Below are 13,852 nucleotides of genomic sequence, written 5' to 3'. Positions count from 1 at the left end.
AAAACAATTTCTCTGGAACTGGAACACCTGCCTCCCATGAACATCTGCCTCATGTGGAACGTTGACCACCATGTGACAGATGGTTTCACAAGTGTTCAGAAAAACGTCAACTATTTTACAAAATTCAATTAATTCTTGAGTTTCCTCTCTTGGGTAAAACAAAACCGCAACTATCGTTAAGGCTTAAGAAACAGTTGCTTATGTGACATGAAATAGAATCAAGAAAAGATCTGCAAAGATGAACTCGAAATGGACATTCAGACACGGGTTTTTGGAAGCAATTACAGTCTTGCTTCTCTCTCTCTGGCCAGACCCCAGATGTCAGTTCCTCTCAGAGCCTCCTTGTTTCTCACATACCCTCCCACACACAGATCCAGGCCTTGCACACAGTTAAAGATCACATTCTCAGGGTGGCACAATCTTTCAAACAGTCAATGAAAAAGATATCTTAAGGGGGAAAATGAGTCATCTTGGGAAGTAGGATGATGGGTACACCTTAATAACGGTGTGTAACAGGAAGATCCTTTACCTACATCACTGCCTTAACGCACCCCTTCATACTCACCCAAGGGTGCTCTGATGGCCCACTGACTGCACACTCCTCAGATGTAATTAACAAAGCCACCCACACCTACTAAGCACGTTTCCAATGTCAGTGGTCTCCAGCTTTCCACGACCACCCACTTTTCTTCTCCACCTTCCACTCTTATTTACGGAGATAACTAACTAGTTGGCTACTTACTAATCCTTCTGTTAATGAAGATTTTTAGGCTCATTCTAAGACCTTATACTGAAATGTATAAGAATTTAAAACATTAAAAACCAGCTAACAAAACTTTCCTGAAGCACAGAAATATCCAAGATCTAAAACTTATCTTAAGGAGATGGATTCCACACCGTGAATCCCCCTTTGCGCATTACCCCCAGCTTCCTATTGTGAAAGATCGGCAACCTTATGAATAAATGACAAATTCTGTGACAATTAGGATTCGGGAGCTCCTTAAGGACGCAGGAGTAACCGTGGGGGGGGGTGTGGGGGAGAGTGGGGGGGTTGGAGAAGGTCCGGAGAAAGGAAAAGGTCGCAGGTTCCTACAGCCCCCGACTCTATTCCTTTGGTTACTTGCTCCCGGGTTGCTGCGTCCGGGGGGCGGCGGGTTAGCGTGGAGGGTATGACTCGGAGGCCCCGCGCACGCCGGCCCCCACCCCCGCACCCCGCGCCCGCCCGCGCAGCGTGACTGGCCGCTGCTGCAGACCGGGCTCCGGGAGGCGCAGAGCCGCGCGCCGAGCAGGAGAGGCCGGCGGGCTGCTGTCTGGCGTCCGCGGCGCTGTCCTCCCTCCTCCGCCGTTTCCGCCCCTCCCCTGGCGGTCGCGCTGCCTGGGAGCCGGGGAAGCCGCTGCTCGGAGCCCGCAGCCGGGGTGCTCGGGCCAGCACCGAGGCGCGGCGGGGCGGGAGATCGGAGACCGTCGCCCCGGGGGCACAAGTGGAGGGGTCTCTGGCCTGGGCGGTCGGAGCTGAGCGCGTGTTTGCGCGCGAGAGTCGGGGCTGCACGGTGCACGGAGCGGACCCGGCCAGCCCCAGCCCAAGTCGCCGCAACCCGGGAGCCTCCCCGCCTGCGCCCCAGGCACGCGCGGCACAGCCATGAGCACCAGCGATGCCAAGGAGTATTTGGCCCGCAGGGAAATCCCTCAGCTTTTCGAGGTAGGGGGCTCGGGCTGGCAGAGGGGCGGGAGGATGGGGAGGACCGGGGTGAGGAGGGCGTCTTGGGGTTCACGGGGAGGGAGCCGCGACGGTCCCACCTTGCCGACGTGGGACATGGACGTGCAGGGGCTGGCAGGAGCTCGCCCGCTGGCTCGCCCGGGGGTAGCCGCCCTTCCTGGGGGGTGGCCGGGGTCCTTATCCGATGGCTGGGCTCAGGAGCCCGCATCTCCTAGGTCAAGTTTCAGTCTTCTAGCGGGTGCTGGAAGCAGGCTGCACCCCTCGGACGCGGACATCCTGGGTGGGCTACAGGCAGCGGCCGCCCGCGCTTTCTGGAGGCGAGGGCCAGGCCAGGTGGGTACGCTGGCGCCCGGGAGCCAGCAAGGACCCGAAACCGGGTATCAAGAGCCCTAACCCCTCCGCGCGCCGAGGGTCGGGGTCCCAGCCGTGGGGACCGAAGCAGCCCTCGTCGGGGACAGCTTGCAGGAGAGGGATGGAGATGTAACAACAAATCCAAGCCCACCTAGTGCAGCGCTGCCTCCCGGGCGGCAGGCAACCAGCGCTGCTCTGCGCTTTCGGTGAATGAACTCCTGAGCACGTTTTCCGTAGCCTTGGAAGGGAGGGTTCCCTTCGCCGCCCCGGCGGCCCAGCTCTCGCCAGCCCTCTCCAACCCACCGAGAGGAAGCAGGTCCGAGAGGCAGCGGCCAGGCGGGCGTGACTCCTGTTGCTCTGTCTTCAGACCGCATCACAGCATCATCTGCACCAGGGACCCGGGGGTGCGGGACACATTGTGAATGTGGAAGAGGAGGAGGATTGAGGAACCAAACGAACCTTGGTTAGCTCCAAACCACAGCCTACGTCGCCAATCGTTTTGCTTCCTTTCATTCTCTCCATATTTGAATTTTAAGACAGTTGCTTAGGTTTAAAAAAAAGAAAGAAAGAAAGAAAGAAACATGGAAGCCGGCCAAGTTCCATAGAGGGAACCCTGACAGGGGACATCCATCCATTCACGGCAAACCTGGCCCCCTATTTCGGAAAGATGAGACTGTAGACTGATACAGTAAAGGTCATGAGTTTTTCTTTCCCCTGTATGGGGGTAGGGGGGTATTGTTCTACTGAAAGGAATTTTAAAATACCACTTGGGAAAACAATTTTGCCCCCCTCCCCCGTTTTTCCGAATTATCTTTTAAATGGGCTGTAATTACAGATCTTCATTTTGTTGTTGTTGTTCACCTCTATAAGCCACCGTTTTTAGGTCCATTTGAAGCCAAGATTTCCAGGTAAATCACCCACTTAGCCCAAGCCTGGTATGTGAAGCCACAAATCTATCAAGTGTGTTACTCGTGCTTGAAAATAATCAGGAAGTGTTGTGTAAGGACAGGGTCTTGGGAGTATGTAGGATTCTTGTTAAGAGTTTTCCTTTTTCCTTTTTTTTATTTTTAAAAAGTAAATATGGAGATGAAGAACTGAACGTTTTTGTCATAAATATTACTACTGAGATCAATTTCATTTCTACATTTCTAAAAGAATAACCAGAAACATCTACACCTGAGTGTAAAGTGCTGCTTCATAGTACATCTTTTTTCTATAATTGTTTTTCCTCCTTTGTGGAAAGTAACCACAGAGCATTTTGATAGTTTGTTCATGAAAATCACTGTGTATGCAAAACAGGAATTTCTATTCAGGTGCTGTGCTTTTCTTTCATTGGCTTTTCTGCATTTGAATGAGATTTTAAAAACAGAGCACACCCAAAAAAGGAAGTCAATTGGCTTAGGTGAAATGCAGTAACACAGTGTACTTAAATGCAATCCTGGACAACGGAAGATGGAAAGAGACTGCTGGTGACCTCCAAAGGCCTTCCAGTAAGAAGAATCTGTGTGTGCACAGCAAAGAGAGAAGTAAAAACCTGGCGCTTCTCCATGTGATGAGTTTCCAAACTAGATTTTCTCCCTCAAAACCACAGTATAGGTATACAACGTTTAACAATTAGGAATCTGTCAAACCCAAAACATTGGCCCAGATGTGAATATTAAACACCATTATAGACCAAGTGACTGATTATTGAATTTAGATATCGTCAAACAACTAGGTATAGCTAATTGACTTTTTCAGATTTCTTCCTGACTTGAGAAGAAATCACATAGGCTAAATGGGATATGTCTAGTAGGTTCAAGTTTGAAATGTGTTTCCATTTTTAGATTAAATGTTTCTTTTTAAACCACTTTCCCCTGATTTTTGTCATGTATTTTAACTCTAGCTAACTTTATGGTGTATATATCGAAAGTATACTGCTATATCTTACAGCAGAGATTTGGCAATTAATTTGAATACTATGAAAAGTCAAATTAGGTTATTCAAGTCCTCAAACAATTAACTCAAAGAGACTGAGTAGTAATGTTTGCTAATTATCTTTGATCTTTCTGATGGCTTGCTACTAGAAGAAAAGACTTAAATTATCCAGGAAAGAGTGGAACCCATCCCCCCTTCTAAAATCAGTACCCTTTGGGGAGTTAATTTTGTTTAGAGAGGCTGGAAATGTTTATTTTCCAGTATGAAAAGAAAGAAAGAAAGAAAGAAAAGAAACTTCATTGAGCATGTAATAATCAGTATTAAAAAAATAAAAGACATAATCTTGATTATGTAATCTTGGTTTGGATTATGTATGGGGCAAAGATAATCTGGCATTTTCTTTCTATCCCATATCATATTTTTGCAAGGTGTAGAGAAAGAGTAATATATATGATTTTGAATCAGAATCACTGAGTTGGAATCTTGGGCCTATGAGTTTCTATCTGAGTAACCTTGATCAATTAACATCTCTGACTCGTGAGTTCCTAATCTATAAAATGTAAATAATAATGCTGCATAAGACTGAGAATGCGTTGTGTTAGCTAATGTATACAAGACAAAGAGGAATCACTGCCACAGAGTTAGCTACATTAACATAGGAGAATGTGAGAAGTTAAAAGCTGTGTGTGTGTGTGTGTGTGTGTGTGTGTGTGTGTGTGTGTGTGTAGCACAGATTTTGACACAAAAAACGGCGTGGATGCCCAAGTTAGTTTTTTCCACTCCCTCTACAGTGAAACTTGTCTGATTCAACACTCTAATGCACACTATTTAGGATTTCAGAGAACAATTGTACCTGGTAAGAATTGCCTACCATTTTGAGCAAATTGCACAAGAATAATGTGAAAATAAATACTGTACTTAGAAAAGATGTCAACCTTTCAAAGGGTGTGTGTTTTGTGCATTAGTAATGTCTATTGGTGATAATAATCCTCAATGCTTTTTCCATGAAATACTCTAAAATATTTTGTACAGCACTCTAGTTCCTAGGAGTCAGCATTTCCAAATTTGTAGCATTTTTAGAAACTAGTCCATGTGATGCATCAGATACCACGAACAGAAAAAATAATACAAGATCATGCTTTTTCCCCCCTTCTATAACCTCAATGGGAATTATGGTGACTTATATATCAAATAGCATTTTTTGAGTCTCAGACTTCATGTTTTGAGTGAAATTTTTTTCCTAATTAGAAACTGTTCAGTATTCACCTACCGTGTGTCAGGGAAAGTGTCAGGGGCTGGAGACTGAAAAATAAATAAGACCCACACTGTATTGTTGAGAGGTTTATAGTTTGAATGAAGAGACTGACAGATAAACTGACGATTGCAGTATAAATGACAGGTTTTTGTCTGAGTACCATAGGAACACAGAAGAAAGGGTCCACAGCCAACCTGAGGGGTCAGGGGAGACTTTGTGATAATGACAACAATATTAGCTAAAACTGCCAACAACATTTATTGAGCACTTACTGTGTGCCACGTATTTAATATGCATTTTACAAATATTAAATTTTTCAGTCCTTAAGAAAGCCCTCTGAGGTAGGTATTATTACCTCTGTTTTACACTAGAAGAAACTGAGGCTTGGAGACTTTAAGGATGGGTAGAAATGTGATCAATAATAACGGGTATTTTACACACTGTACTTTATCTCACTTTGATAGAGCTCTTCCATTTTAAACTATTTCGTTGCCTAAATTGTTTAAAAAGCAGAGACTGATGAGCTGAAAACTAATTAGTCAAGAATTTAAGGAGTGATCTTAATTAATCAGATCATAATTTCAGCTCTAATTATTTATTAAAAGACAATTGCAAAGAATAAAACCCAGAATTTAGAGATGGTACATACATTATTTTAAAAGGGGAGGGTTTTAAAACATATTTTATGTGGGCATATTTTGTTGTGTTTCAGAGCCTTTTGAATGGACTGATGTGTTCTAAGCCTGAAGACCCAGTAGAGTACTTGGAAAGTTGTTTACAGAAAGTAAAGGAACTAGGTGGCTGTGACAAGGTGAAATGGGATACATTTGTCAGCCAGGAAAAGAAGACCTTGCCTCCACTCAATGGAGGACAGTCACGGAGATCCTTTCTGAGAAATGGTAATGTATATGCAGAATAATAGTTTATAATTATAGCAGTTCTCTTTAAACCAGACCGTATAGACTGTAAGCAGTAGTTTAATTTGTTAGGTGTCCAAATGCCTGAAAGGGTATTTGGCCCTGGAGCATGATTAATCTTCCTCTGCCACTAATTTTAATCACCTCTATGATAAGACAAACATAATTACATACCATTGTCCAGCACTTCATTATAAAGGCTTAGTGAAGTTTTATATTACTGACTTCATTATTTTGCAAAATGAATTACATTAGCAAGCTATGAATTGTTCTTAAAATTTCAAATAAGACTTCAAAATAAATGAGAAGATGACAGACAAAATTAATAGTTATTACTCTCTGGGAAGAGATTTGACTTATTAACATGGTTTCAAATTCAGAGTTCCTATTGACACATCTGCATAAACGCATGTAGAATTTATACTAGTTAATTCAATAAGGATTTATTAAGCAGCTACTGAATGTGATACATTAATTAGGTGTTTGGGTGCTATAAAAGAAGTAAAAGGCATAAACTTGTTTAATAGTTTTAGGAATAGTGTGAAACAAAGAACTGGAATTTGCTAGAGGAGATTCGCGGTATCCTGATAGCTTTCTAAACTATGTGCTTATTGAAATAGTGGTTCAGCGTCAGCCAACAAGCCTTTTAGGCTCTGAAGGAAATTGAGAAGTGTAATAGCATGTGCACAATGGAATCAGTTCCAATCAGGGGAAACTAAATTAATTCTTTCCCAGGAGTCAAGATCATTATATTTTCCAAATTTAAATCATTCTCAAAAATTGTGCCATGAAAAGTTTCAGCTATACAGGCAGAATTTGAAGTGGAGATCATTCTACTTGTAATAAATACAAGGGGAAATATATCTCAGTTTGTTTTACCCTACTTAGTCATGACCCACTTAGAGTTTGTTTGAATGCAGTGTGGGGGAAAATCAAATGTGTTAATTTTTAAGAAACGCAGCAGGGAGGGAAAGCAGAAACAACATTTGCTCAGAAACATCTCCAGAGAGGCGAAGAATCCTTTCCTGTCTGTACTGGAGTCATCACTAGGTGATTGAGGCTCGGGTGCTCAAGAGAGCACCTTTTGCCAGTTACTGCTGCAGCACGCTGCTAGGTAAATTACTGCTTCGGTGAACAAAATGATATTTTCGTGTGTTTGAAGAGTTCAGACACCTTCCTGAAATGGTTACCTTACGTCCCAGGGTGTTGTCATACTCTTAGAATCTGGCTCAATGTTAAATACATACCCTACGCCCTTGTTAAATCAAGTGAAACAAATATAGGTGGGTAACTGCTTTCTAAACCTTAAAGCCCTAATAAACCTCAGGTATTATTGGATTTAGTCTAAGATATTTTTACGTTTTTACATTTAAATCTAAGAGGATATGACATTCACTTAGTCGAAAACTGCTCTCAGAATGGGTATAGAAAGTGACAGTTTTGCAACAAAATGAAATGTCTCTATTTTATAGTTACTTGGCTTGATTATACATAGAAGCCAACCAGGCCAGTGTGTAATAGAGATTGGTGGGGACTGTGGTCAAATTAGAGAGCAGAACTAGAGAGAACAGTTGTTGTCTAAAGGCAGTTAAGTACAAATTTTGGAAAAATGTCAAACTGAACAAAACACATCTATGGGACTCTATTGGGCCCACAGATAACCAGTTTATAACTCCTGATCTGGCAGGAGAAGCTAAAACAGGAATAGAAAAGATAGGCTTAACTTTCATTAGAATTAAAAATTGCTTATTAACTTTAGTCTCCATACCTATTAATACTTCTCCCGAATTTCAACTCAGAGATCTTTTAATTAATCATCAATTAGAACTTTTTCATGTACCATGGTGACAAGAATGTTGTATCACACTGTCATTTATCTAGAATGTATGCTGAAAGGCAGAGAATGATTTGTCTTGTAATAATAAAATTTTATTTTATGAAAATGCTTTATGCATTGGTGCTTTATAAGTTTTAGCTATAATTTATGGACTAGGTTTTAAATTCAACAGAATTGCTAACTTCCCAGTAATTTAAAGCATTACAATTATTTCTATGAATATAAATTGATTCATGCATTTTTGCTGAAATATTGACATAGCCATGCTAATATGTAATTATAATGAAACATTATTATGTGAAACAAAATATTTTAATCATTTAAGCAAATTACTTTGCTAAGTAAAAATATGATAAAAGCAAGGATAAATTATTGACTGACAGTTCTTTAAAGCATTTTACTATAAATGCAAGATGAGTATTTTTTTCTGCCATATATATACAACTGAATAAAAAATTACTTTTTTTTTTTTTGAATAAAAGTTCTAGTCCCATAGTTCCAAATGTCCATAGAGCTTATCTCCTGGAATATCTCATTGTCATATTATACTCAACACATCCCAAACCAAATATATTAACATACCATATCTGCTTCAAAACCAGCACTCCCTTCTTATTTTCCTATTTCCAATAAGTCAGTTAATGAGTCAGCTGAGCAAAATAACCATTTATTGAGTACTATTTATTGAGTGCCAGACACTCTCAAGATTGAGCATGTAGCCACCAAGAAAGAACAAACATGGCACCTGCCTCATGGAGCTTACAGTCTAGCGATGAAGCCAGGCATTAAAAATATAAGTAGAAGCACAATGGGTGCTATAGGAAATACCATATGTTATAGAACTAACCATATTAACAGGAGGATGGATCCAACTTAGGCTACGGGATTTAATATTCTAATGGATGAAGACAAATAATGAATGAATAAGAGACCTCTTGGATGAGGAAGTGAAAGGTGTTTTACAGAGCATTATTACAGAGATGTTTTTGAAATTAAGAAGGTGGCTTTAGATTATAAAGTAAGTAAAAGGTGACATTTAAGGTGGGATGTGCATGATAAGAAGCAGTCAGCCATGGGACCAACAGAAGAGCATTTTAAGAAATGGATAATGGATTGTGGGGATAAGCATGGAAACAGGCAGACCTGCGAGAGGCTATTATGATAGTCCAGGTAAGGGATGGTGACTTGGGGAAGAGTTGTGGTCATGGAGATGGGTAAAGGCATAGAATTTCCCAGAATTTCCTAAAGAATATCCACTGTCATGTGCAGACTATTCCATTCCTTTTGTGGAACTAAAGTGAGTCCAGTAGGTCAGTAGTCAATGACCTCATTTATTGTATCAACAGAGAATGGGAATTTCTGCCTGATAGTAAAAACATCTCGGGAGGAGATGTGGGCATTATGCCACACTAAAATACAGTGGTCCCCTTATCTGAATTTCTCATGGAATGCCAGGTGGCATCCTGTTTCCTTTGTGCAGATACCTTTTGGGTAGTTAGGGCTTCTCTGTGCCTCTTGGAATACTGACACATGGGGTGAGAAGGGAAAGAACCATGCATTATATATTGACAACTGGTTGAGACCATCTGCTTGATTTGAGCTTGCCAGCTCTGTCCTCTTGTTCTTTTGACTACTTCATTTGGACTACTGACTCTGAGTCTTAGTGTTTTGTTTCCACCAACTGAAATATTCCTTCCACATTTTATCACCTGTACTTGTCTTTCAAAGTTCAAGTCGGGCCTCTTTCTTGCAAGGCCTTTCCTACCACTCCAACCCAAATGGATCTACCCATTCATTGAACCCCTGTGGTGTTTACCATAAGAAATATTCATTTTAGCACTTACCCTCCTGGTGTGCATACTGCTGTGAAATATAAGCATGTAAGCTCCAGTTTGTAAGCCCTGTGGGGACAGGATTACATCTTATTCTTCTGCGGAATCATGCTCAACACACAAACATGTCTAGCAATAAATGGCAAATACTTGTAGCCATTGTAGATGTAAACTTAAATCTTCATAGTTACATTTTTAAATCAAGGAGGTTGAAGGTAATAAATATTGGAAAAGCAAAATTCAGTGATGTTGAAAGATATTACAAATGTAGAAATTGCTTGCTATCCTTTTATCTATAAAAACAGTACCCTAAGTTTTGGTGCATTATGCCACCAAGCCATTCCACTGGATTAGAGTGCCTGAATCATAGTGATGGTGTATCTGTATTTATTGAATAAATAAAATACATTCTGCATAAGCATGGGCTCCATGGCGGCTGCATACAGTTGTGAAAGTTTAGGAGTTGTGTACTTCACAACTGTAGGGAGCACTATTTGCAGAGACCAAGATGTATACAAACGACCAAGCAAGACTAGGCCGTACTTAAGAAAGTTCCTCTAGAGCAGGGGTTGGCAAACTATGACCCATGGACCAGGTTCAGCTCCCTGCCTGTTTTTATAAATAATGTTTTATTGGAACACAAGCACATCCATTTGCTTATATATTGTTTCTGACTGCTTTCCTGCTACCATGACCAAGTTGACTATGAGACTGTGTGTCCCTCAAAGCCCAAAATATTGACTATCTGACCCTTTAAGAAAAAGTGTGGTGGCCACTTATGAGATGAGGTCTTTTTACAGTTGAAAAAAATCAAACTCATTTAGTTTTTAAATGTCTTCTATAATTGGTTAAGTGCAAAAAATGTTTTGTTATGCTATTTTTTTTTTCGTTTCAAAGTTATCTTACTCTTTTGCAGTAATGCCTGAAAACGCCAACTTTCCGTATCGGCGGTATGATCGGCTCCCTCCAATCCATCAATTCTCCATAGAAAGTGATACAGACCTCTCCGAGACTGCAGAGTTAATTGAGGAATATGAGGTTTTTGATCCCAGTAGACCTCGGCCAAAAATCATTCTTGTCATAGGTACGAAGACAGAAAGCAAAATTCTCGTTACTATTGCTAACTTTGTTTATATATTTATATTTCAAAAAATTATGTCAATTATGTATTGCATGTGTAAATACTTAGTTGGGTTAAAAAATGACAAGCAATAGAAACAAAAGCTCAAAAGACAGTAGATGGAAATATTTTTAGCATAATTTTCCATAAAACAAACTGTTACAATTATATAATCTAATGCCTATTGCACTTTTATGGAATCCATTATAATGTCATAGAAGTTCTCTATAATGAATTGAAAGTAAGTACTAATCTCTTTAAGATTTATTGTGCTGTGGTTTTGTGTTTAATTTTTAACATAGATAACTGAATTCATTCTAAACAAGTTTTCTAAACATGATGTGTTTTTTTCCCTTTAACTCAACGAATTGAATTTTTATTCACTATTAACTTTAGAGGGAAAAATAAATAATAGTAGTATATTGGTAAAGACTCAAAAAAAGGAATATACCTTATGGCAAACTGGTAACTACAATAAAATATAAGTTTTGATGCTATTAGACAAGCAAATCTAATAGTGTTTTACAGAGCACATAATATCTTGAGTATTAATCAAAATAATAATAGTTGATTTTTTATATTGCCATATGTTGAATATGGAAGTAATCAGTCTGATGCCACTTCACGAAGAATAGCTATTGAAAAATAGCTATTTAAGTATTTTTTCCAGAATGCATTTTTACCACTCTTGCAAATTCTAACTTCCTCAGAATCTATAAAAATCATGAAGAGACCTGTGAACATGCGACATAGATAGTCATTGTCTCCTTTCCAGTTTGACTCAGCTTTCACAGAGATGACCAAAAGCAAACATCTAACGTGAAATGTTCAAAGCTATTCTGGCCAGTAACTGTTAACAGAGGGCAAAATGCATACAGTCTTCATGCAAAGAAGTACTGCTTGCAGAAGATATAATGATGATGGCAACCAGGAAAAATGCATGCAAATAAACACACCAAGTTATAACAAGAATTTAAGCTCACCAGACTAGAAAAAGTAACATTTGTATACCTCTAAGTGTAATGAAAATGAAATTGCAAATATATTTAACCTTGAATTATTTAAAATAATATAAGAAGAGAATATGGAAATTGACTTTACAAAAGTCAAAATATTCTTGTAGTGTATGGTAGTCACTCTTACATCATAAACCTCTATCCTTGAAAATGAGATTTTTTTTTTTTTTGCACGTGCTTGAAAATGTAAGGTCCTTACCTAGAACACAAAGAAATACTTTATTAAAAGAGCTGCAGGTGAAGAAAAATTGAAAATTATTTCACCATTCTATAATGAAATAGTCTTTCAATTTTGTTTTTCTTGTTGCTCTTAGCAAAATATCATTGATTATTAACAGGATGAACAAGTGGAGGCTTGATTGACCATAAAAAAGTGTAATATCAAATTTCTCTTGTGTAAAACAGCACATATATGAATTTTTGTGCATTGTGAATTTTATATGAAATTATTAAAACATTTCAATAAACTAAGATCTTTGGAGAAGATAAAAATGCCCAGTCTCCTCCATTACACACACAATTCCTTTTTACTCAGTAAAATCAAGTTGCTTCCCAAGGTTATGATTTTGGTTTTAGACTTACATGCTGTATTATAACATTTTATATATTACAAGAATGATGCAGAACCAATGACTGTAAAAATTTTTAGAAGATTGAGATAACAGATGAAAGGAAAAGACTAACCTTAGGTTATATGAGAAAATGGGGGCAATTTTGTGATTTTTGAGGAATTATAAAATAATTACCTGAACCTTACAAATTGTTATTAGTTCCCCATGATATTACATCAAAATAAAGCAAATTTCCCTTCTGGTGATACAGAATTTTTTTTTTTTAAGCTGGACATCTTGGCATAGATATGAATCTCTCTTATGTTAGCGTAATCATAAAATCTAAGAATTAGATGGATCCTAATGTTTGTAAGTATTAGAGATACATAAATAGAGCAAAATTAAACTCACTCTGGTTTGAGAGAGAGAAGAAAGTAAAATTAATTTGTGAAGAAGTTTCAGTAATCAAACTCATCCAATAAATTAATGCTATTCTCTTGTCAGTTTTGCCAATCATATTTTTTGTTGTCTGCTACTGCATCCATTAGTTGACAAAAAACAGGTTTTTTTCTGTTAAGGTGCTATAACTTTCTCAGTATGTTTAAATATATTTTTTTAATTCAGTGGAATTTATAATCTTAGTTTGTTGGTTTGTGAGATCAAGTGTGGTAATACAGTTAATGAAAGATAACTTTCATTCTTCAGGGATCAACTCAGTTTGAATTTGTTGATGGAGTTGGTCATATAATTTTTTTTTTCCCTTCAGCCAATCCATGATTTGCCCATAGGTTAACAGGCCAAAGCAGCTACTTAGAACCAAAACTAACTTTTGATTTGCAAAGTCATTAATTTAGTCTGGTACCATATTTCCCCAAAAATAAGACATAGCTGGACCATCAGCTCTAATGCATCTTTTTGAGTAAAAATTAATATAAGACCTGGTCTTATTTTAATATAAGACAGGGTAATATAATATAATATAATATAATATAATATAATAAATACCGGGTATAAATATAATATAATACCAGGTCATATACAATATAATATAGTATAAGACTGGGCCTTATATTAATTTTTGCTCCAAAAGACGCATTAGAGCTGATGGTCCAGCTACGTCTTATTTTCAGGGAAACACGGTAATAGTTCATAATGTTAAATCTAATAAGATAGGATTTAGAGTTTTTTAGAAAGAGAATGATCAAAAATATAAACAAGTTCCTACCCTAAGCTTAATGAAACAATAATAAGATTAAAGCCAGATAGTAGGTACATTATTTGGGGTTGGCATTAAGAAATGGTTCTCATTATATTAGCTGATCTTAGAATTCTGCATGCT

At 38.7% G+C, this 13,852-nt stretch overlaps 1 protein-coding gene across 3 annotated transcripts in view; it reads left to right on the top strand.

The window, feature by feature from the left end:
- The first annotated feature begins 1,233 nt into the window (after positions 1-1,233).
- The window catches only part of AK5 (adenylate kinase 5), a 200,288-nt gene continuing 187,669 nt past the window's right edge, over positions 1,234-13,852 (top strand). The window contains exons 1-3 of one of the 3 annotated variants that reach the window (XM_081056817.1): positions 1,234-1,699; positions 5,953-6,139; positions 10,743-10,910. In XM_081056817.1, coding sequence (XP_080912943.1) covers positions 1,640-1,699; positions 5,953-6,139; positions 10,743-10,910 — 415 coding nt within the window. In that variant the 5' untranslated portion in view covers positions 1,234-1,639. The remainder of the gene's footprint in view (positions 1,700-5,952; positions 6,140-10,742; positions 10,911-13,852) is intronic. The other 2 variants (XM_081056818.1, XM_081056819.1) reach the window with 2 other exon arrangements.

The sequence above is a fragment of the Rhinolophus hipposideros genome, assembly GCF_964194185.1.
Source record: "Rhinolophus hipposideros genome assembly, chromosome: 8".
NCBI classification, from domain to species: domain Eukaryota; kingdom Metazoa; phylum Chordata; class Mammalia; order Chiroptera; family Rhinolophidae; genus Rhinolophus; species Rhinolophus hipposideros.
The sequence above is the reverse complement of the archived record's forward strand: the minus strand, read 5'-3'. Positions and strand labels throughout refer to the sequence as shown.